The sequence below is a fragment of the Lissotriton helveticus genome, chromosome 1_1 (genome assembly GCF_964261635.1).
Source record: "Lissotriton helveticus chromosome 1_1, aLisHel1.1, whole genome shotgun sequence".
Classification (NCBI taxonomy): domain Eukaryota; kingdom Metazoa; phylum Chordata; class Amphibia; order Caudata; family Salamandridae; genus Lissotriton; species Lissotriton helveticus.
The window spans coordinates 1517786139-1517812055 of NC_136057.1; the positions used below are offsets into that span (position 1 = coordinate 1517786139).

The 25917-nt window shown below is 44.3% G+C and overlaps 1 protein-coding gene across 6 annotated transcripts in view; it reads left to right on the forward strand.

Moving 5' to 3' along the window:
• Positions 1-25917, forward strand: part of PDE4DIP (phosphodiesterase 4D interacting protein) — a 1524691-nt gene that overhangs the window by 799582 nt on the left and 699192 nt on the right. For all 6 annotated transcript variants that reach the window (XM_078686955.1, XM_078686929.1, XM_078686947.1 and 3 more), the window contains 3 exons: positions 12081-12197; positions 14880-15017; positions 20703-20815. In XM_078686955.1, the coding sequence (XP_078543081.1) occupies positions 12081-12197; positions 14880-15017; positions 20703-20815 (368 nt within the window). The remainder of the gene's footprint in view (positions 1-12080; positions 12198-14879; positions 15018-20702; positions 20816-25917) is intronic.

The window sequence follows — 25917 nt, forward strand, 5'->3', positions numbered from 1 at the left end:
AAATTTGCAGAATCGTTCATTTTCCATGTAGAAATTGCGAACTCGCAATTACCGAAATCACAAATAGCGATCTCGCTAATTGCGAGATTGCAAAAACGGGAAGTCGCATTTCGAGCACAATGATGACATCACAACCAGGAAGTAGGCAGTACCCTCCCTCATTCAGAACACAGAGCCTGAGAGTGGAAGCAGCACAGCCCAGAGCTCCACAACAGACTACCTGCAGCACCACACCAAGACACAAAGAACAACTGAAAATGTCCCAGGAAGCAGCAGGGAGCAGTGCACCAGGCAGAAAGAGGAAAATAAAATTCTAAGAGCAGGAACTGGAGTACCTCATTGAGGGAGTCTCAAAGGACCATGACCGCCTGTTCGGAAAGGAGTCCCGGAGGGTGCCTGAAGCCGACAAGAGGCACATTTGGGTGCGCATCCGCGCAAAGGTGAACTCAGTCGGAGTGACCCAGCGCTCCATCGATGATCTAAAAAAGAGGTGGTACTACCTCAGAGGGCGTGCCAAAGATCGCATCTCTGAGAGGCTGGGGGAGCGACTTGCCACCGGAGGAGGAGACCCCACTGTTGCACCCAACACTCCACTGGAAGACCTGGTGGAGGACACCCTCAATCCTGCAGCCTGCGTGGGGGTCACCCGGCTGGACTCCTCCCGACCCACCCAACAATCCCAAGGTAAGTGCCATACGACAGCGACCCCGTCCCCTAACAATGCCCATGACTCCAGAGCTAGCTATCTGATAACCCCAGTAATGCAGGCCATACACACCGGAAATGCCCTATTGCATTGTGGGACCTGTAGTGTGACCACAATTCCTGGATAGCCACACACAATCAGACCTATCAAGTGAAAGTCATACCTAAAGCCAGTTAGGGGATGCAAGCCTGCATACATATAGCAACATCCCATGTGCAATATACATATCATTAATCATGCACCCATTTACATCACAGGTGCGTCTGAACAACCCAGCACCAACAGCGAGGCCCTACACATAGAGGAGAACCCTGAGGACACTGAGGGAGAGGGCCATCCTGCCCCACGACCCGACCATCACAGCCAGCAGCAGCAGTAGTACCACCACCTCCCCATGTGGACAGGGCCACCCCTGCAGCCACAGAAGCCCAGCAACCAACCCATGTGACACCCATGGCAGTGGTACAAGCCGAACCACCACCACCCAGGAGGCAGACACGGCGCACGGCCACTGTGCGATCCCAGTCCAGTGGACTGATGAGGCATCAGCGCGACGTCCCAACACGCGCTGGCAGGGGGGTAAATGTACGGGATCCTGGGCTGGCCATAGAACGCCGGATGCTTGCAGTACACCAGAAGCAGGCAAGGCGCTTGGCAGCCGTCCACCTGCAGCTGAATAAGACTGCGCGAAATGTGGGCCAGCTCACAGAATGCATGCAGGACATGACCGCAGCTGTCCGTGAGAACAGCCAGATCCTGGTGTCCCAGCAGGATATCACCCGCCGCCGCCACCGCCAGCTGCTGACCCGCCTGTCAGCATACACGAGATCTAACCATCTCATAGGGAATGCCACCTCCCAAGTTTCGCGCCGCTCTCTTGCGATGCAGATACAGATGGTGCAATGCTGCCAGGACGTTGCCAGGGCCCTTGAGCAAGTCACCACAGCTGTGCAGAGTCTGCAGGCGTCTGGCCATGGCCAAGCAAGTGGGGGGGATGATGCCAGTTAGGGCACTTCGAGTCACAGCAGCCTGTCCTTGCCGCTGGTAACCCAACGCCGCCGCAGCACCAGGCCCACTGCAGCATCACGGGCCAATAGTGTCGTGGAGGACGTTGAAAGGCGACTGGGTGCGTCCGGCCGGAGGCGCCAGTGACTCAATGTACTGTACCAGCAGGGCCATGCTGATTACACAAGCACCCCCTCTTCTCTCACATGGGGCTGTATGAGGGAATACAGTTCTCATGTAAATTGAAAAAAATTGAAATACACATTATTGTGAAAAGAACAATAAGAATTTATAGTCAAAAGTTAATCCGACTTATGTCATTATTTCATTTGTCATGCATGAGTGCAGTGTTGTGTGAGGGGAATGGGTGCACTAGAAACAGTGCACCCACTGGTTGCGGCGCCTGTGTCCTTCAGCAGGGTTCTCCCCGCGTGCATGATACACATGTGCAGGTGGGCTGTTGTCCCCTTCCGACTCACTGCCAGAGATCTCCACAGGTATCCTCCGCTTGGTAGCAATATTGTGGAGTATTGCACACACGGCCACGATTCGGCAGCAGACCTCAGGCTGGTATTTGAGGGCCCCACCAGTCTTGTGTAGGATGCGGAATCTGCTCTTTAAAAGCCCAAATGTCCGCCCAATGCAATTTCTAGTGCAAATTTGTGCAGCATTGTAACGCCGTTGCTATGGTGTGGCAGGGTCGAGGTATGGGGTGAGGAGGTACTCACGGAGACCGTAGGCGCTGTCACCTGAATGAAAGGAGCAGAGGGTGAGTGCCTGTTATGCACAGCTATATGGTCTCGATGTACTGTTTGTTGGCATGTGTACTTACCTAGAAGGTGTCCTTCGCCAAAGTCTCCCCTGGCCAGGCGTGTGTGCATGCCGCTGTGCCGAAATATGAAGGAACCATGCATGCTCCCCGGGTTTTGTGCCACTGTGTCGGTGATGATTGTCTTTGTGTTGCAGACCATCTGGATGTTCAGTGAGTGGTAGGACTTGCGGTTCCGGTACATGTATTCTGTCTCCGTGGGTGGGCAGATGTGGATGTGGGTACAGTCAATGCATCCAATTACATGGGGGAATTGCGCAATGTTGTAAAATTATAGCTTGGTTTGATTCAAGTCCTGTTGGGTGGTTGGGAATGTTATGTAATGGTGTAGCCGGGTCAGCATGGCCTCCAGGAAACTCCTTAGGCAGCGGGACAATGTGCTCTAGGACATCCCCCCTGCAACTGCAACTATCCCCTAGAGGCTTCCGGAGGCCAGGAGGTGCAGGCAGCACAAGACCTGGACATGGGTGGGCACGGCACTGGTCCTCCTCGTTGGGTGCTGCATCAGGGGGTCAAGGTCCCGGATGAGCTTGGTAATCATTGCCCCATTCAGCTTGTACTTTGAGTAGATTTCCTCCTCAGTCTGGCCCAGGAGTGTGATCCGCTGGCGGAAAATTCGCTCATGGATCTGGCGTCTGTTCCTTGCTGCAGCCAGGAGCCTTCCCCGCCTTACCACCATGTAGAGTCCTGGCATTGTGAATGTCCTCATGCTCCGACTGTGTCTCCTTAATTGTGTTTGTTCAGCCCAGCACCTGTAGCTAGTTAGGAATTTTTTTTTTTCTTCAACTTTATGGTTACCACCTGGTTTGGGTTCTCCTTAATTTGCGCCTCGCAAATAGCGATTTTCAGCTTTTCCGCTAATTGCGATTTTTCATGCATTTCATTTGCGATTATTTTGCGACGTCGCAAATGGAATCGCAGAATCATTGGGGGATCGCAATTACAGAATCGCAAAAGGGGTTCCACCTTGATTCTGCGATTTTATTTGCGAAGTCGCAAAATATATTTTGCGATTTCGTCATTTGGTTACTTTTCTTTTCATGAATTGCGGATCAGGGAATTGCGATCGCAATAGCTGTTTCGCAGCTATTGCGATCGCAATTTGTGTTGATGAATCTACCTGTATATCTTGAGAAGTACCTGCTGCGCGCGCAATGCGCGCATATCATGAAATTAAATAATAGAATGGGGCGTGTGGATGGCACTTGTGAGATGCAGGACCGAGGGCTCCCGGCCAAGAATGACCCGCATCACATTTTTGATGAAATGTGCACTTAACTTGCTTTAGACTAATCTTTTATGGGTTCCAGACTAGCGTGCTGCATGCTGAAAAAGCGCTACAACGCCTTGTGGGGGGTAGTAAGCGCTATATAAATGCAATTACAATACAATACAATGTACCCTTAATCGCAGTTGCTGGTTGCTTTTTGAGGCCAAAAAACTATAACAAAGCAAGTATTGACAAAGCCAAAAGGCTGGCAGCTAACGCCAGGACTAATGACTTTGCCAATGCTTAATTATTTTTCGGCACTCCTATTGAAGTCTGTTCTATTTAGGCAGTACTCCGATGCATCTGTTCAAGGATCTTTTAGCAAGTTACAATTTCAGAGTGCTGAATTGCAGAGGCCAGCTATTCGTACTGTTTTAACCTTGGAATCGCAATCCAATCCATTGTTTTTTATATTGCACGTAGATCCAAGTGCATTTTATCTGATGTTATAATAGTTTGTTCAGAACTTAGTTACTCGCACTTAACACCATCAGACAGTAACAGTAATTTCTTACTTGGGATCTTGCTTTTTTTAGATTCGATTTAACAAGACAGCTGTGAAACTGACGTGTGGCTGACTATATATGGCGAGTTTATTTTGGGTTGCCCGCTTTCAAACATTAGCTTGCGATTTTGTCGATCTTGTCTTGCCTCTGCCAAGTGGAGTATTCCTCTCTGTCCTAATGCTATTTCCTGGTTACCCCTAGGCTTAGGAGGATACACCCAGGGTCATCCCATGCTTCTCAGGAAGGTTAACCTCCAGAAATGTGTAGGATGACTTTGAGGGTGCATTTGTGCACTCTGTTGTGAGATGGACATACAGTCTTATCGGGGCACCTGGTTTCCAGGGGCAGCTAACTGAGAGCTCGTAGGCATGGTCACAGCTGCATGAGATGGAGTGTAGATTAGCAGCAGTGTGCACTGCAGTAAGATCTTTAACCATGTTTGCCTGATTTAGTTATTTATTTGGGGTGCACCATATTTTTTATATATATATATATACCACAACATTTTCATAGTTGATCCTTTAAAGGACCATTGACTGCTCGACCACTGTTCTTAGATCTGTGTACAGGGTGAATTATTTAATATTTGAGCAGTATTGGTTGGGCATGGCCTTCACATGTCGGTCAAAATTCAGTTTACTGTAAAGCGGGGAAAGGATTGGGTATTCTTCACAATATTTGAGGATACCCCAGAAGAGGGCATTTTTGATGCCCCTTTTTTAGATTGTGTGAGTTTGAAGAGGTCTGTATAATTCATTCAGTTTCTGCAGGATTTGGACTGCTTTAACATTGAGCCATCCAGAACTTCGCTTCTGCTAAGCAGTTTGCAAGGTTGGATATAATTCATGAGAGTAACCCTTTCCCAAAGTTTTTATTAAGTTGGCAAACGCTCCAAATATTTATTAAAAAGCAGCATGATCAGTTTAGATGCATGAGAGCTCCAAAAGAAAATGGATTTGAAAGCAACAGATGAAATTATTTGTACTTTTTCTACAGGAAAAGGAGGTGAACCGATAACCGTAGGTACCTACAAAAAACAAGCCTTTTCAATGCAGTAGGTATCGTATTACTGAAAGTTTGAGCTATTGGTGTTGCAAGTAATAAAGCAACGCCACTAGCTCAAACTTTCAGTAATGCGAGACCTATTGCATTGCAAATGCTTGTTGGTCTTACCAGCACCCCTTGGGTATTAACCAAGGTAATGGCAGTGGTTGCAACACATCTTTGAAGGTCAGGGGTCCCAGTCTATCTCTAGCTCAATGATTTGCTGTTGAAAGTGTGTGCGCCCCAGGTAGTTTTCTCCCACCTCCAGACTACACCGGACCTCCTGCGTTCGCTGGTGTTCACTATAAACATGCCAAACTCACCTCTGCCTCTCTCTCAGATGCCTCCTTTAAACTTGGCTGTTCTGGACACAATACAGTTTCGGGCCTATCCTCTCAAGCAGGGAGTCAAGGATATTCAGGCTATGATACCAGTGTTTCAGGCTCTGTCCTGGATTTTACTGAGACTGACTATGAGGTTGTTGGGTCTCATGACCTCAATCATCCTTCTTGTTAAGGCATATGAAGGCTCTGAAGTGGGACCTGAAGTTCCAGTGGGTACAGCATCAGGAGAATCTCTCCGACATGTTTCAGAACTCGAAAGGAACTGCAAAAGACCTGCTGTGGCAGCTGACAAGCGGAGATTGGGTTGGCGGCAGGCCCGTCTCCCCATCCAGTTGACTGTAGTGACAGATGTGTCACTCCTGGGCTGGGATGGCCATCTGGGAGAGGTCGTGATCAGAGGTTTCTGGTCTCTGGTGGAGTCCAGGCTTCACATAAACCCGTTGGCGCTCTGGACGATCCGCTTGGTATTGGAAGCTTTTCTTCCTTTGATCAAAGGAAAGCTTGTTCAAGTGTTCATGGACAACACCACCTCCATGTGGTACTGCAACAGACAGAGCGGGTGGCATCCTGGGCCCTTTGTGAGGAGGCTATGTGTCTCTGGACAAGGTTGGAACTTCAGTGCATTTGCACAGTTTTTCAACACCTTCTGGGCTCTCTGAACACCAGGGCAGACAAAGTCACTGTCGATTCCTAGCAGATCACGAATGGAATTTCCTTCCGAAGGTAGCACAATCTCTTTCAAAAGTGGGGAGGACCTTGGTTAGGTGTGTTCGCCACTGCCTAGAGCACGCAATGCCACAGTTTTGTGCAATGGCGTTTCCAAAGCGGCTTTCGCTCTGGGTGTTTTTTGCCTCAAGTGGAGCTCCAGCCTCCAGTACACCTTTCTGCCGGATCACTGACAGAATATAGAATACAAGAATATCGAATTACCAGAATATCGAGGTAAAAATATAGAATGACAGAATATCGACGCCCTATCTACAAACAGGTAAGTGCAAAAATATCGAATAAAAAATATCGATGTTAAAAATATAGAATGCTAAAATATCGGATTTTTTAAATGTCATAAAAGTAATATAACAATAATTAAATAATACATATAATTAAGTAAAACATACTCAAAATTAATTTAAAAAGGTCAAAATTCATAAATAAAAAATGTAATCTAAAAAGAAACATACATTTGTAGTTTTTTATATATATATTAATTTAATAATAAAAAGTAATTCTTATTTATAATTCTAAAATGTTAACATTTTAAAATATAATTACATATATATAAATAAACCTATAATATACATATAAAAATAAATTATTTATAAGTTAAAACATTACAAATATTTTTAATTAATATTTTACAGTACATTAAATATAGCAATAGTGAAAACGTTGCATAACGTAGGGGATAAAATGACTATTCCCACTCCAGCGAGTGGTACAGTAGGGAAAGTGTTGGAGAGCGGTAAAGTAAAAATTACTATTCCCACTCCAGCGAGTGGTACAGTAGGGAAAGTGTTGGATAGCGGTAAAGTAAAAATTACTATTCCCACTCCACCGAGTACAACAGTAAGGACAGTGTTGGATAGCGGGTGTGTAAAAACTACTATTCCCACTCCAAACAGTGCAACAGTAGGGAAAGTGTTGGATAGCGGGCGGGTAAAAATTACTATTCCCACTCCAGTGAGTGCAACACTAGGGAAAGTGTTGGATAGCGGGTGGGTAAAAATTACTATTCACTCTCCAGTGAGTGCAACAGTAGGGAAAGTGTTGGATAACCAGGGGGTTATAATTTCTTTTACAACTCCAGAAAGTGCAACAGTAGGCAAAGTGTTGGATAGCGAGGTAAAAATTACTATTACCACTCCAGAGAGTTCAACAGTAGGGAAAGTCTTGGATACCGTAGGGGTAAAAATTACTATTCCCACTCCAAAGAATGCAACAGTAGGGAAAGCGTTGGATAGCGTAGAGGATAAAAATAACATATTTATAAATTTAAAAATGTTGTCATTAAATAATGAATTATCATAAATTAACAATTAATTAAAAATACCAATAAATAAAAATGTACAGTAACTTTAATAACATTAAATTACTTCCCACCCTATTCCTCAATAAACACACAACCCACTCCACATAAACTTTTAATCAATACAAAGTAATTACCAATTAATAGTTAACCATACATTAATTATCAATTCCAATAAATAAAATATAATAACTTCATTACAATTAAATTACTTCCCAGCCTATTCCCTTATAAACCCACAACCCTCTCCTACAAAAGTACACTTTTAACATATTAACAAATTAATTATTATTTCATATCAAATTGATAACTATTCAATACTTTTTACACAATAAACATAATCAATACATTATTTTTTATCATTAATCAAATTATAATTATTTATTAATTAACACAATTAACAATATAAATTAATAAATACAAAATTATTAATTGAATAAAATATAAATTAATTAATTTAAATTAAATTACTTCCCACCATATTCCCCTATAAACCCACAACCCACTATGGTATAAAATTACACAAAAATTAATTAACATATAATTAATTCAAATAAAATCTTAATTAATATATTATAATTAAATTCCTTCCCACCCTATTCCCCTATAAAACCACAACCCGCTACGGAACAAAAATACGCAAACATAATTTAACATAAAATTCATTACTTTTACAAAATTCCAACATACATTACAAACATAATATATACTTTTACACATATACTATCACTTAAAACACAAAAATAAATCGATATTTTTAACAACTATATTATGACTTTCGATATTACTTTCAATATTACTTCAATATTATTTTCTTCCAGGAGAAGATCCAAGACATCTATGCAGCCTTTCCGGAGAAGGAGCCACCTATCACGTCACTACCTCACCCCCTCCCAACAACAACATGGTCTGAATTTAGCCCCTTAGATTTGGCTACGTCTTTCAAGCAGCTGGAAAAAACTAAATTTGGTTCCCCACTTGACCCATGCCCGCCCAGTTTTTAAAAAATATTAGCACCACTTCTTAACCCTGCCTTAAACCAACTCTGGAACACCTCGTTGGAAACCGTCATCTCTCCATCTAGCTGGAAGATTGCTAGTGTCCAACCAATCTTCAAAAAGCAGAATGCAGACCCCACAATCCTGAAAATGTTTACACCCATCTCCCTTCTGCCATCACCTGCTAACATTCTTGAAAAGGAAGTGCAAAAGCAATTTTCCACATTCCTTGAATCCAATAAACTACTCCATGACACCCAGTCGGGATTCAGAGCAGGATACAGTACTGAGACAGCACTGCTTGAAGTAGCAGAAACTGTCAGGGAGACTATGGATAAAGGGAACTGTGCAATGCTGGTGTTATTGGACCTCTCGGCAGCATTAAACACAGTCTCTCATAAGATCCTCTTAGACAGGCTTCAACAGTCGGGAGTAACTGGGACTACTTTAGCTTGGTTCAGCTGCTTCTTAGAAGGCCGCTCCCAGAGAATCTGGCTGCATCCCCACACCTCTAACCCGCACCCTCTGATATGTGGAGTGGCTCAGGGTTTGGCACTTAGCCTAACCCTCTTTAATGTTTACCTCGCTCCCCTTGCCACTCTGGTAAAGCAACGCAGTGTAGATGTTATCTCATATGCTGATGACACTCAGCTTGTGTTCTCCTTCCAAGATCGCTCTGAAGTTGTATTTTCAAACTTTAAGCAGTGTCTCATGGACATCTCAGCCTAAAGCTGAACACAGAAAAAGCAGAGGTACTATTTTTCTACCAGCCCTCACCCCCTCTATCATATCCCTGGTGGTCCACAGAACTCAACCCCCTTCCCCTCCCAGTCTTGTCTGCTAGGAATCTAGGGTTGAAACTAGATACCTCCTTGTCATGCAAGACCCAGTTAGGCCAAGTTTCCTCCTCCTGCTTCTGGAAAATGATGGCCCTCCGGAGATTCCTCTACTTTCTACCAATGGACTACAGGAAAACAATAGTCCATGCGGTATTACATCACAACTTGATTACGAAAACAGAAAGCTGCAAACAGTACAGAACGCGGCAGCCAGGCTCATTAGGAACATCCCACTAAGACATCATATATCCCCTCATTTGCGTAGTCTCCACTGGCTGCCTGTCAAGAGAAGAACTGAATTTAAGGCACTTACTCTCGCATACAGAACACTCACTGATACTGGCCCTCAATACCTAAAGAAGAGAGTTCGCATATACCATCAATCTAGGACCCTAAGATCTAATTATCGTGAGTGCCTCGTCATCCCCTGTTTCTCTAAATCCAGAATTGGAGGACGGTCCTTTTCTGTCAAAACTGTGACCTTATGGAACTCCATGCCCGATCATATCAGAAAAGCCAAATCGGAACTTATCTTCCGGAAGACTCTGAAGACCTGGCTCTTCAGCCTCCCTTAGCAAACTAGGGATCGACAACTGTAACCTGCCTTCACCTTCACTGTATCCGCAAGCGCCGGGACACCCCCGCTGGGGTAGCTGCGCGCTAAACAAGCTTAAATGCATACATATTAAAAACGGTATTTCTTACCTGCATTTCAATATTCTGCACCACTATTTTTTTGTACGTCGATATTTTGCCAACTCGATATTTAAAATTCGATATTTTGGCAAGTCGATATTTAAAATTCGATATTTAGACTGTTCACCCTTTCTGCCAATACCACTTCTGATCAGAGTTCTCAAGAAGATTAGGCATGACCGGGCCCAAGTCATTATTGTGGCTCCAGATGAGGCACAGAGAGTCTGGTACCCTGAGCTATTAAGCATGAGCATCACACGTCCAGTCAGGCTGTCTCTTCGGGAGGATCTTCTGCCACAGTAACAGGGGAGGGTTCTCCACCTGAACCTGTCGGTGCTCCACCTTCGTGCTTGGACATCAGGGGATGACAGCGGACAGCTTTCAACCTTCCTCCTGAAGTCTGCGATGTTGTTATTGTTATGTAGTTTTATAGAGCGTGCAGCTGCCCCATTCTGGCAGCCACGCATCCCTCTTATAAGATGGTCTACATGGGACAAATTTGTGGCATGTTGTGCATCCAGGAATATTGACCCTCTCAATGCACTTCTTTCCTAGGTCTTACTATGTGTTCTTTCCTTGGCTCAGCAGTGCTCTGCTCTGGGCACAATAAGGGTTATTTAGCATCCGTTTCGTCTTTTTTGTGGTTGCCAATCTTCTTTGTTCAAGTCACCTGTTGTGACTAGGTTCCTCAAAGGCTTCCAACATTTGTTTTCTCCCACACCATTTATCATGCCCTAATGGGACTTAATTCTGGTCCTCACTTTCTGCATGTGTGCACCTCTCGAGCCGCTGCATAACTGCCCCCTAGGTTGAACTCTCAAGACGGCTTTCTTAGAGGCCGTTACATCGGCAGAAGGGCCATTGAAATGTAGGCACTCTTTGTTCACTTTCCTTACACCACCTTTTAGCCAGGCAAACTGTTTTTCCAGGACTCTTGCCTTTTTTCTGCCAAAGGTTGTAACACCCTTTTATGTAGGCCAGACCATCCCCTTGCCTACCTTATCCTTGTAAGGAAGAGGAGAGACTGCACCGTATGGACCCAAAAAGAGCACTGTCGTTCTGCATTGATTGAAACAGATTTACAGGTGGACTATTAATTCTTTATAGCCTATGTTGGAACTAAGAAAGGGAAGACAGTGCAGAAAAAAACATCCCACGATGGACAGTGCTCTCCATAAAGATCTGCTATGCACTGGCCGATAAGTAACCCACTAAGCATTTGCATGCTCACTCCACCAGAGCCAAGGCTGCAACCACTGCCTTAGCTCGTGGAGTCCCCGTCCTGGACATTTGTCAGGCAGCAACCTGGGCATCACCATATATTTTCAGTAAACACTACTGTATGGACAGCCAGGTCCATCGTGATGGGTGTTTTGCCTGTCTGTAGAAATTTACATCAGTTTTCACAGGTCCTTGTGGCTCCTCGTTCCTGTCAGGGAAAGTCGCAAAAAGAAACTGACATCACTGCGTTGGGGTGGCACCATATAGACACTTTCATCACGGACAATGCCGACGCAGAGCCGACCAACGCCACCTACCAGTGCACAGGGGGTACTGCTTGAAAAAATGTCCAACTCCATTCTGATGCCTGTTGAATATTAAAAGGTAGGGAATCTGTGGCTAGATAGTCTCACCCAGTAAAAGGCGTTACCAAAGGAAACTAACTTGTTCATTTAGGCATGGCAAAAACAAATGCTGGTAGCTAGAATGTGTGATCACTTCTAACTGGATTCCTACCCATTCCTTCCTCTGACAATAAATGTGAACTCTTTTTTTTCCTTTGTACGTTCTCAAAATTCTGTCTTTTCTTTTCATAGATGGAGCTCTCTAGTTTGCTGACTCTTGTTACCAAACAGAATGAAGACCTGCAGGTACAGGCAGCAGACGTGGAGTCACTGACTAGGAGTGTCCAGATTAAAGAGGAACTCATAAAGGTTGGACAACTTTAAACCTATCCCACTGCTACACATTTAATGTCTCTTTTCAAGTATAAAGAAGTTGATCATTGATTACTGATTTCATAAAAAAATGGTATTGTATTAAAAAGACATCTCTTTCCTGAGTTGGTTGGTTTGACCACTTGGTTGGGAAAAATAGCTATCAGCAGGGAAATCACTTTCACTTACTTAAAAAGAAGAAAATAGATACACTTTATCACAATTTTGAGTTCAACAATTAAACTTTCCTATTTAAAAGTAGTGCTCATAGGCCACTCTGAGACCATTCTGACTCTGTCTCTTTTATGAATTGATACATGGTACTAGTCCTTCACTATTCTTTCCAGCGCTGATAAATGTAATAAGGTGCTAAGTTTAGTAATGCAGGTGAAGCATGCATGGTTGGGGTACGCGCGGCCACCACAGTGGCCGGAAGAGAATTGTAAGCAATACTGAGCAAGCAAAGATGGGGGCAGGCATCTAAGGACCTAGTTAAAGGTTGCATTGTTGTTGTTTTAAGTTTAATGTGTTTACGACCTGTAGGTCGACAAATGATCCACCTTTTAATATGTACTGTGAATGCTAAGTTGGACTGTACTGTCATTGGTGATTTATCTACAGTAGAAATACAATAAAAACATATTTTTTTAAAAAGCATGCATGGCTGGAAAGAAAATGTTCAAGGCAGGTGTGGCAGTAGATACACATGCTGGGCCCAATTCATAAAGACAATCTGAGACAAAAGTCTAACTTTATGACTTTTGGTATTATGACACTTTGGTATAGTAAATAGAGAGCCAGGTTCCTACAGTCCTCTCGTAGACCTAACAACCTGTCTTTTTTGTGGAGATTGAGTCGCCCAAACCCTTTTCCGAAAAGGTCCTATATCTTGGGCTAAAAGTGGTGGCCGGTGCAGTAAGAAGTGTGTAGAGAAATGAAATGGTCTCTTTAGATCCCCCACCTTGGCGCACACATTGCCCAATCAGGAGTAGATCCCTAGTGGCTGTTTGTCTGTACTCAGTCTGCGTAACCAATGGACCAGTTGGTTATAGTGAAATCTCCACAAGTTAGGTAAATTAAAGCCCCTGCCGCAGTTAGCAAATTAAAGGTATATCCCACCCATGGAACAAGTCCGAAATAGTGAGACATCCTCCTTCCCTCAATAAGTCAAAGGCTCCCTGTGTAAATGCTGGTGGGAATGCCTTATTAAAACTGAATGTAGGAATACGGGAAGGGTAAGGTTGTAAGACAATTCTGCTGGGTAGACACACCCCTTACTTTTAAGGTTGTTCTAGTAGGAGTGCTTAAATACACATTCGGGAGTCTACAGTCTGTAGCTTTTTAAATAAGTTGCCATATATTCCTTCCTACCTGTAACCACCTTATCCATGCGGAGCCAGGGCTTCTCTGACTCTCTCAAGGACCTTTCAGAATCACCTGGAGTTGTGCAGCTCTGTAGTACACTAAGTTCAGAAAAGTGAGCTCTCCTTTCTGTTTAGGGAGTTGCAATAATTTTGTAGACAATCGGGCACTACGATTTTGACACATAAATTTGGTTATTTGGGAGCGCAGAGAAAGAAACAAATTGATTGTCGACTTCTACTGGAAGGCCCTGAAAGAAATAGAGGGCACCCCTGTCGTGTACCCCTTGCTAGGAAGAACAATTCCGAGACTGTCCCATTGACCATAACCCTTAAACTGGGATTAGCATACTTAGCTTGAATCATCAAGACATACTTATCCCCCTGTCCGTGGAGGCAAAGAGTAGAGACAAGAAGTGTTCAATCTACCCTGTCAGATGCCTTTTGGGCATCAAGTGCCAACAGCACTGCAGAAATGTTCTTCTTCTCTACGTTCATAATCAAGTGGACCACTCGTCTTACATTACCAGGAGTTTGTCTCCCCTTTATAAATCCTGATTGATCAGGGTGTATCAAATCTGAAAGAATACCTTCCAGTCTGTTAGCTAGAATATTGGTATAAAGCTTTGCATCTATGTTTAACAAAGCAATCAGCCAGAATGAGGCACATAATCTGGGGGCCTTCCCAGATTTAGGAAGAACAGTAAAGAGTGCCTCCTCCATTGAGGGGGGACTGCATGTTTTTCTCTTAAAGAGTGAAAGAGGGAGGTGAAAGGGGGGGTTCAGATCCACACTAAAGGTTTTGTAGACTTGGGCTGTTAGCCTGTCTGGGCCTTGGGATTTGTGCTGTCAATAGCCATTTGGACCTCCTCCACTCATATAGGCTTTTCTAGCTCTGCCTGTTGAGCCTCTGAAAACCGGGCAATTGTGACCTCTTTCATGTAGTTTAGTGGTAGAGAGGCACAGACTGTATCTTTAGAGTAGAGGGATTCAGAGAATCTCTTCAATATCTCGGCCTTACCTCCCTCCATGTGAATCAGAGTCCGGCATTGGACCTATGTATTCCCACTCATGTTTTGCCCTTAACTGCCTTGTTAGATGTGAGCGTACCTTTTGCCTTTTGGCAAGTATCTTTTTAATTTCATCCAGGAATATCTGAAAAGTAATGTACAACACACTGAGCTTTTTTATGATTCATGCACCTCTTGTAGACTAAACTGTGTAGCTGTCTAGACCCTGAAGAACAGTTAACTTGTTCTGATGTAAATGGAACGTTTGCTGTCAAAATAATTTTAAACATACTGGTTTTAACTTTTAGGATCTGCAAGTACAATTGGTTAACCCGGAGGAAGTTCCAGTAGTGGAAAGTCTGACACAAGAAGTCCTGAAACTTAGAGAGAAGGTGACCATTCTGGAGTTACAAGGCCAAGACTGCTTTGGAAACCGATCTCAGGAGGTAGGGAGGCTCGCCGTCTATTCGCAACCTATATAAGATCTAACTAATTCCTTTCCTAATTCATTCCATGCCACTTTCATCTTAAATTAGATTTTTTTTTAAATTGTAGTGCTGATCGATGGGTGGAGAGGTTGTCTCTGACTGTGAATATTTCTCTTACTTGCAAGCAGTTGAACTCTCTTTTAAATTGGAGAAATGTTCTACTAGTATTTGTGATTGTCCTTTTATGTGTAAAAGTACTTGATGCTTAAGCTAACTTGCTTCTGTATAATGAGAACAGGATCAAGTGCTCTATTAACTTGTTAGTAAGACTGTCATGTGGTCACAAATGTTTTGGTTCTGTGTCGCAGTAAAAGTCGATATCGCTCTTACTTCAGAGGTTACTTCTGTGGCCTGCTGTCGTCAAGATCACAAGGCCCAGGAAAGTGCTGCAAATCCAATAGGAAACATAAAATATCAAAGCATGGGTCCTCTTCATCCCGCCATTCCCACCATTTCAAGTTATGAAATACTGCAGGCACCTTCAGGCCACGAAGTCGGCCTCCGCTTTGGAAACTGACACTTCGCCTAGTCCAGATCCAATCTAAACCACAACAGATTGTGATGCCACCAGCTCCAAGACATTTGCTTGGCCTTGGACAAAATATTTGGTGTTTCACCAGATAACTTTGGAGCTCCTTCGAGCTCCTTGGAATCCGATGAGGATACAAGTGGGGTTCCAATCGCTGGATTCGTCCCTTGCACAGACCGCTCCACTCGCTTGCAGTCCTCTTTTACTCCATGACCAGCTGCGACGTTGGCTTTAGCTCCGAGGACAATGCCATGTCCGGCGCTTCCTAGGATGCCCAGATTGACAACCCCGGACAATATCCTGATGTTCCTAGCACCGGGCTTGGATCCGATGGTTTTATCACACACTGAAATTAATCCTTTACCTGGTCACCACTCTGACCCAGACTATGCTTCATATACTGCAGATGATAATGATCAAGGTGATACTTATCCTGATGATGACATTTTTACAAACCTACAGCCAGTGGGCTAGAGACCCTCAAAGAAATTGGCCTGCAATCACCAAACCCTGCTATGGCAACAGAGGACTCTACCTCATTCTCAACAGTGTTTAGAAGGGCAGTGGAAGTCTTACACCTCATTCTGCCACCTGCGGAGGTCAAAACTAATCTTCTCACTGAAGTCCTGACCACATACAAACAAGTCAGGAACCTTTTCTGCCCTTCAGTGAGGCATTGATTGATGTGCTGATAGGCACCTGGGCTAAGTCAGGATCTTGCCCGCCAGATAGTAAACAAGTGGCAAGGCAGCATAGATCTGCTTCCGGTGAACCAGATACAACATCCCGCCCCAGAGATTTTAGTTAGCTAATGAAACCATTTGCAAAACGCATGCTTTCGTCCACCTGCCTTGCTCTAAGATCAATAAAGCCCTTTCGTTTCCTATTGATGTATTTTCACGCACTGTGGAACAAAGTTCCAGAGGTTTTGCAAGCTGTCTTGGTTGACATCCGAGTCACATTGTAACAACTCACCTGGGATGGTAGAGCTGTGGCAAAATAAGCCATCAGGTCTGGCCTGGACGTGACTAACTGGGTGGGTAGAGCATTCGGCACCAGTGTGGTGCTAAGGTGCCGTGCCTGGATATGCTCCACAGGCTTCTCTTCAAACATCCAGTTGTCCCTCGTGGACAAGGCCATTCAACAATTCTCACCTTATTAAAGCAAAGGCGGGATACGGCCGTAAAACGCTTCAAAGAGAGCAAGGCTGCTGCTTGCTCTTTTGACTTAGGTGTGCCTGCACACCAGTTTCTCCATATCACTCGCCCCTTTGGAGGCTTTGGATGGGGGTACCAGCAGAGGCGCTAATATAAACCTCAGCAGCAGCAAATCTCCCTATCCTTTGAAGGTGGAAGCAGCGGAAGAGGCTGAACGCAACCAAGCCCCCAGAGACGTTTTACCCAAACACCAAACTCCCCTTCCCACAGCTGCCACAAATCCACACTTAGGAGGTCACGTCACCTTTAAACCTTCGTTGGAGGAGCATCACGTCCGACCCATGGTGCTCTAGATCGTAGAACATAGGTATTTCCTACCCTTCCTGTGTGTCTCACCAGATGTGCCACACACACTGGCAAATCTCCTGGAAGTTGATTTATCTATTCTCCAATAAGTAGTTCTGACACTTTTGAGCAAGGGAGCAGTAGAGGTAGTCCCAGCACATATATTTGGCCTGTTTGCTACACCAGTTCTTTTCTGTTACCGAACAATGGACCGAGGCCCATCCTAGGCCTCCGCCCTCTGAACTTCTTCCTTCAGAAGGACAAGTTCAAAATGCTCACTCTGGTTACTAACTGTTCTGAATTCAGAAGACTGGATGGTAGCGCTCAATTTGCAGTATGCCTTTTTTCACATCCCCATCTGGCAGTCCCAGAGATGCTGTCTGCTGTATCAGGTAGGCCAACAGCATTTCAAGTAATTAGTTCTCCCCTGGTCAGTGCACCTCAGGTGTTGATAAAAGTGATGGTGGTGGGTGCGGCTTATATGCAAAGGTTAGGAATACCAGTCTTCCCACACCTCGGTAATGGTTGCTGAAGTCTGGCTTGCCTGGAACAGTAATAAATTACCTCCAGATGGAGGCCGACCGGTTGACATTGTTTGATTTCTCCATCAACATGCCAAAGTCACACCTGACTACTTCACAGCAGGTCTCCTTTGATCAAGTGAACCTGGATACATACTTTTCCAAGCCATTTCTCCACCCCAAAAGTTCAGGGCATTGGGGCTATGATCCCGATGTTTCAACCTGCAGCCTGGGTATCGGTGAGGTCTACCTTCCTTACCCCGATTTAACAATTGTGATGGATTCATTGTTGCTGAGTTGGGGAAGGTCACCTGGAAGAGTTGAATATCAGAGGATTCTGATCTCTGGCAGAAGCTCACCCCCACATCAGTTTGCTGGAGTTGGAAGCAATACGCTTGGCACTGAATGTGTTCCTCCCAACCATCAACGGGAAATGGGTACAGCTGCTCACAGACAACACAACTGCCAACAGCAGCAAACAAGGCAGTGTGGGATTTTTGATCCTTTGCCAGAAGACTCTACATTTCTGGAAGTGGCTGAATGCTCAGGGCTTTTCCCGGATAGTACCACACCTGGCAGCATCTTTGAAGGCAACGCCAGGCAATCTCAGCCACCTTTGGCTGCTGGATTATGAATGGCAGTTACACTCTGAGGTCTTCTAGCAATGGGGAGAATCCTGGCTCGATGCTATTTGCTACTGCCTAAAACATGCATGGTCAAAACTTTTACATATTGGAGTTCCCAAGGCAGTCCTCATAAGAAGACACCTTTGACCTACTCTGGAGTTTGGGACTCTTATATTCCTTACTTCCCGTCCCTTTCCAAGATTACTGTGAAAAGATCAGAAGAGACCGGGCCAAAGTCATCCTAGTGACACTGGACTGGGCAATGCGAGTGTGGTGCCTTGAACTGTTGGCCAGATGGAGATTGACCGACCACAGTTAATGACTTTTCAATTCCTTCCCGAAGTGGTTGGTCTTATTCTGACAGCCAGGCGTCCATCTACGAAAATTGTATATGCAGGACACTGGGAGAAGTTTTTTCTTTGTGTTCTTCTGTCCTGTTTAACACTTGCAAGCACGTTTACCCTACATTCTTCTGTATTCTCTTTCACTGGCACAGCCAGGCCTCACTGTGACCACAGTTTAAGGTTATATTCCTGTCCTTTTGGCTTTTCTATGCTTACTGGATCGACCTTTCTTCAAATCACCAATTGTGATGCTCTTCTTGAATGGATAGACCCACATGTCTGATTCCACAGTGGGACCTTAATTTGGTTTTCACCTATCTCATGTGCACTCCTTTCGAGCTTGTTGCACATTTGTCCTCTTTGCCTGTCAAACATCAAAATAGTTTTCCTCATTGCCATAACATTGGCTAGGGAATTGAGTGAACTGCAGGCATTGTCTGTGGTACCACCACACACTTCGTTCTTTCCAGACAAATAGGTCCTTCGAACAAAAGCAGCATTTCTCCTCTAGGTAGTCATGACTTTTCACAAAGGATAATCCATCACCTTACCAGCTTTCTTTGCATCTGCTCTTTCCTTCAGGGAGGATGACCGACTACATCGCCTTAACCCAAAAGAGCCCTTTTCCTCTATATTAATCATTCACTGGAATACTGACAGGGGACCAACTTTTTATAATTTTTTCTAGGGCTACGAAACTAAAAGTAGCGCAACAGAGAATCATCTCATGATGGATCGTACTATGCATGCCCATTCCACCAGAGCAAAGGCTGCTACCATTGCACTAGCGCGTGGTGTGCATGTCTTGGACTTCTGCCAGGCTATTTGGACGTCCCTCCAAACACTCACTAAGCATTACTTCCTGGATAGCCAGGTCTAGTGGAATTTTCTGGTCAGAGCCATTCCACAGACCCATCAGCTGGGGAGGTACTGCGTTGTTATTTATTCACAAGGTAAGGAGTCTGCAATTAGAAGTCGCTATCAGACGAATAAATTACTTACATTTGGTAATGCCTTTTCTGGTAGATTATAAATCTAACTACAGATTCTTCACTATGCTACCCTCCTCCCCTTTCTATGGAATGGACTCCTACTGCCCATTAATTAGGTCCCATCAATTGAAAACATCTGAAGACTGTCACATGATAATTTCTATGGGTTCCATATCAAGTTGACATGGACAGAGTGTTAAAAAAATAAAACTGAGGTCAGAACATGGAGGTCACGCCTTTTTATGTACAGATCCTTCACGTACCCACAAGATGTCACCTACTGAGGCGTGAGGGAATTTCTCTGAATGTTTCCAGATCCAGTCTGACACCTTGTATATTTACCAGGTACAGAATCCGTAGCTGGATAGAGTCTAGTCTCTACCAAAAAAGGCGCTGCTGAAGGTAAATAACTTATCTTTAAAGTGGAGAAAATGAAGTAACATGACAAGAGAAATGTACTGCTCATATCAAACTATATAGGTAAGAGGTTAGTGGTGAAAGTGAGTTACAAAAGGAAATGGAGTACGTATACATCAAAAGTGGGAAAGAAAATAGAAAGGTAGAGTGAAAAACCTCTTATCAAATAAGCATTGGCAAATGTTGATAGATCTGGCTTCCATTTTGAGTACTGAATAAAATATTATAGAAAACCGCTGCAGTGGGAAATAAAAAACAATTGCTTCCTGTATTTTGTACATCTATAAGATAAATAATTTAATATGTGACTATTGTGCACTTTTGAGTTGTAAAATAGCCCTTCCTGCCTTTCAAAGCAAGCACTCCCTAGAAAACAGATGGATACACCTAACAACCAATAGCATGAAGTGAGAGAAATACTGCTGTGGGCGGTCCCAAAGCTCACCATGTATGTTCTAAGAATTGGTAACAATAAGTCTGGCAGACAGCCGTACTTTCAAGTCAGACCTAAAACTTCAAGGGAAAAGGAATGAGTGGGTAGGTAATGTGTTCAGGTGTAAGTGTGGAATCCAAAGTATTAAACATAAGCACATTTCCTTCATACACGCCGCAATTTTTTTTATTTTTTTTAACTGATGTATATCTACTATAATGAAATTAAATTGAATGAAGTTGCTGCCTAAACTTTTATCATACTGTTTTTTATTATCAGCTTGTTCTCATGTTGGAGAAGCTTGTTGCTGAGAGATGCACCCTTAATAAAGCTTTGCAATCTGAGAGACTTCTGTATAGCAAGCTGTTGAATAGCCACTCTCACCCAAAAAGGTAAGGAACCGGGCACGCCTGTCTTCGTGAAGCGGACTAAAGCTTATTTTTTGAGCCAGTGAACTTACTGTAGAACACATAGTCTCTTAAACTATCGACTGCGGCTGGTGCCAACTTACAATAAATGTTATGTGACAACTTGATATTGCAGCCACATATTTTTGTATTTGATTCTTTGTAGTTTTTTATTGATTTTTCTTTTTTTTTTTTTTTTTACTGTAATGCCATTATTTCTTCTCTTATGCACTGAGTGCATAATATACTTAAGCTCTTGCTTGGCTATTTATTTTCATTCCCTAGGAAATACATGGAACCACTTAAATCTGATTGACCAGCCCCAGAAATCCCAAAATGACAATTTCTGTAAGATTGCTTTTTCTGGAGGTTCTCATACTTGATATTTTAAAAGTTCTTTGTTCGGAATCAGGGACAAGTCTGTGGTCTTTATTGACAAGTACATCCCCTGTAAGTTCAAGAACTAGTGGTAGGTCCATCTGTAATGTATCCTTCAGTTTTTTAATATATTTGTTTTATTTAGTATTTAACTCAACTTCCACACCAACAGTACAAGACCGCACATACAATGCTGTGAAAGGCATAACAATCTTGAGAGAGGTAAATAACATGTACAGTGGTCTATAAGCAAGTTGTGTGCTGCATAGGGGGACCAGCCATCCCGGATTTCCGTTGATGGTCCCGGTTTTTGTTGAAGTGTCCCCTTGTCCTGACACTTTCCTCCAAATTGTAGAAATGTCCCGGATTTTGGATAGTGCCTGGGTTATTTAAAGAAATGTCCCGGTTTTTAAGGCAGGGGCAGGATCAGGTGAACCTGCACCTTAATTACAGTGTTGTTCAGGCTTACATTTCGACCGGCTATCTTAGAAACTTCAATTCTTGAAACTCTCCTGCTGTGCTGCTTCGCATCATTTAAGCAGCACAGCAGGAGTTAATCAATGTGAATTGGGGCTGCAGAGGCTATAGGGCAAGGCCAGGCCCACCAGTAGCTGAACCCTGGAGCTCTTCACAGTACATGCGGTAAAGTAATGTGAAAATATATATTTATTTGTAAATAAGAAGCCCTGAGACCTAATAAGACATTTAGTCCTATTTCTATGTCTGTGCCCATCCCCGTTTTTAATTTTAAAAATCTGGTCACCCTAGTGCTACAGCACTGTACAGCTTGGGTTACTACGAGGGACAGGCAGGTGTGGTATTACAGACAGTGTGACTGTAGTACAAATAGGAAGCAGACCAGCACCCTATGCACTTTGTGTTTAGGGCTCTCTATCACCACCAGCATATTAACCCACTCCCCGCACCAATACGTGGATCCCTGCAGGAGGTAAGTTCTAAAAGGCTGCCATATATCCTTAGGTCGTGAGGGCGGGTGTAGCATCTCTGTGTACAATTCGAATTGCTTGTTACAAAATGTCATGTCTGCAAGTAATTGCATGAATTTAGTGGCTCATCCCAAGCCCCATTTGGTGGCCACCAGTCGTTTGCCCAACTAGATGACCAAAGCCACTGGTTGCCTGTATGATGCTTCAACAATTTTGACATAGCCCAAAAGGCGCTCCAATCGATCATCTTAGCCATGGTTGTTGGAGGAATCCCATGTTTACCCCACCACATCGCAGGCATCTGTCATCTTCTCTTACACCATATCTTTATATCTTTATAGCTTATTGGGAGTATAGTAGGCTCGCTGCAGACATTTTGAGATTATAATGCGGAGCTTACTGATAGATGATGCTTGACCAGTTTGCATACAGCCATATTTCCATACCTCATCTGAAATTGCATGGCCTAGTTCTTCCTCCCAGCTTTTCCTAGCCCCCAGAGTTGGGGCCACCATTTCTTCCTGGGCCTTGTGGTAGAGTGCTTTGAACTAGATGCCTAGTAGTTTTGGCAGTCAGGATGGCAAACACTGAAGGCTCGTTCTGGAATCCTGCTACTGCATTTACCCTTAATGTGGTGATATCTAAATACCACCAGATGAGTCCCCGGTTATCTCCCAGGTAGTACGCCAGGGTCAAGAAGCTGCCTTGTCTACACAAGTCCTCCCAGTGTCACAGACCCCTTTCTTGTAACTGGGATTGCGCTAACTGCTCAAGTGTGACTGGTAGTAATGAGGGATTTCCTAGTAGTAATAGCATGGAATAAAGGGCACCTCCCCCGGTCTTTCTCTTCTTTCTGTCCCATGCTCTAATGATGCATTTCAATGTAGTGTAGTGTCTATGGTTGGTGGTGAGTGGTGCTCCTATATAGGACTGTGGCAGGAATTACATCATGTGATCTGACTTCACTGCCAGGTTAGAAAGGATGGATGTGAGTTGATTCCAGTGGTATGCAAAGATTGCCCGGGCACAGAGATAGTTGAATTCCAGGCCTGGATCTTCAAACCCGCCTTTATGGCATGACAGTCTAAGGGTTTATCATTTTATTTGAGGCTGCTTCGAGGCCCAGAGCAAGCGACCCACCTGAATCTTAAGTTCTCGGAAAAAAGGTTCCCGTAAATAGGAGTGGTAAAATCAAAAATGAGTAGACCAGTGTTGGTTGCAACAACATCTTGATTAGCCCTATATAACCTGCCTGGGAGAGCGGGAGTGATAGCCACCTGGGGATCTGTTCAGTGATGGTGGCAAGCGTGGTGCCATAGTTTGCCCACATCACTACCTCTCTGCCCCAGGGTATCTAGATGCCAAAGTATTTAAGCTCGTCAGTACACCAACGTAGTGGGAAACCTAGCTTGAATTTCGGGGTATTTGAAGTTTACGAGAATATCCAAGATTTCTCCCAGTTAATGTGTATACCGAAGTATATGGCAAATCATATGAACTCATGCAGAGTTATATTTAGACTTACATTGGGTTTTCATATGTACAACGTGATGTGAATGTTCCTGCTTGCAAATCTGAGCTATTGTTTGGGGGAGAGCTGCTGGAGCCTGTTTACCAGCGGCTCCACTCCCAGCACAAACAAAAGCAGTGAAAGGTGACATCCCTGCCTTGTGTGCACCAGCTCGAAAGACTCCAACAGCTCCCCATTCATGCAGATTCTTGCCATGGACTTATAATACAAGAGCTGTATCCATCCCATGAAAGGGTGGGGCACGTCCTTTCTCTCGAGGACTGTCCCATTTTAGGGGATCAAATGCCTTGGTGGCATCAAGAAATATCACAGGTGTGCATAGTCACACTATGGAGTGCCCCGGGACGAACCCCAACTTGTCTGGCCAGACCAAGTGGGATATAAAGAGCGCAATCTGATTTGCTTTCAATGTTGGCAATATTTCAAAATTGTAGTTGAGTAGCAACTTCGGGTGATAGGAGTCACATAGGGTTGGGGTTTGCCTGGCTTCAGGATGTTGAGAATCACTGCTTCATGCATGGTTCGCGGCAGTGTCTCGGTCTGTCAGACCTCCTCATGATCTGCCAGTAGTTTGGGAGCTAAATGCAGATCATACCACTTCTAGGATTCTGCTGGAATATCAGCCATTCCTGGCTCTTTACAGGTGGGCAGTGATCCTATAACCATCAAGATTTCGTCCAATATAAACAGCTGCTCCAGGAAAAGCCTGTGCCCATCACTAAGCCATCCCAGTGCCAACCAGTGGCGGCTCGCATAGGGCATGCTGCTGGGCGGTGAGGCGGGGGAGGGGTAGTAAACTCTGACATACGACGGAACAGAGAAAGGTATCTTCCGTTCCGTCGTATGTCTGAGTTTACTACCCCCCCCCACCCTGCCCCGCTCCACCAACCCGCAGCATGCCCTATGCGAGCAGCCACTGATGCCAGTGCCTTAAGATGGGATAGGGCTTCCTGAGACGCAAAAGCAGAAGGTGTGTAAAGTGCTTTATAGTAGTCTAAGAATACATTCAGGATTCCCACTGGATCCCGGTATGTTACTCCTTGTGTGCTTTTTATCTCCGTTATGTCATTTGCGGATTTCGAGGGTTTAATCAGTGCAGCTAATGATGTCCCTGGCCTCTACCTCTTTCTATAGCTTCTGGCACATGCATATCTATCCCTGTATTTGCACTCATGTTCTGCCACACCTCTGAAATCAGTATTTTAAGTTCTAATTTGTTCTAGGACATTCCCCTGCACCCCCTCGGTCAGTGCAATTTCTAGGACATTGAATTCCCTCTCTAATCACTCTAGGTCTCTTCACAGAGAGGAAGGAGTCTTCTGTACTTGGCTAGGCAGTCGCCAGGAATAGTGACCGTTAAAGCCTCCTAGACAGTGCCAATCGAGTTTGCCGACCACTTGTTTCTTTTAAAAGAATTCCACTATTTCCCCCTTTAGCTTGTCTGTGAAGACCAGGTCTAAGAGAGTCTCGGGGGGCTGCCAACTTTCCGCGCAGAGGATGCACAGTGCGCCCTAATCTCAGCATCACCCATCAATTGACGTATGTTACTGTTAAAAGGCTGCTCTCCCCCATGTGATAGCGTATCGCCCACGATCATCTGTGGAAGAGCCCACTTCACTGTAAGGTATTCTGTGTTTTATTAATACGACCACTCTTCTAGCATAGGTTGAATATGAAGAGAACAACCTGCGTGCAACCCGCATTTTAGTAAACAAACCTAATCCTATGTGCAAAGTGTGGAAAGCAATCCTTTGTGCAAAGTGTGTCTCCTGCAAGAGTGCAATACGCACTTTATTGGTCTAGATAGGAGAGTACCTTCCTCATTTTGCGGGAGTTATTTAACACACACACATTCCTAGTTGAATAGATCAAAGGGCTAGGAAGTTTACTCCAGTATCGGAGCTTTCATAGATTCACATGCCTGAATCATTCCCCGTCGTCGAGATGGCAGTCTAGGGTATATAAAAAAAAATGCTTAGCAGTATAGCAAACTGAAAGAGGCCTAGGCCCATTTTCCTTTTGCAACGCATTACACTTGTTATGTAAAAAGGACCAAACTTTTCCCTGAACCAATCAGAGCTCCTCACCCTCTAGAACACTGCTGAGAGAACCTTTTACCCCTCAGATTTTCTACTGCATGTTGTGCTAGGGAGTCTCCTTTAAGTTTTGCTCAAACTCTTCAATTCTACTCACTTCGACTGGGATTTGAGGTTCTCTCTTTTTCCAGTTTT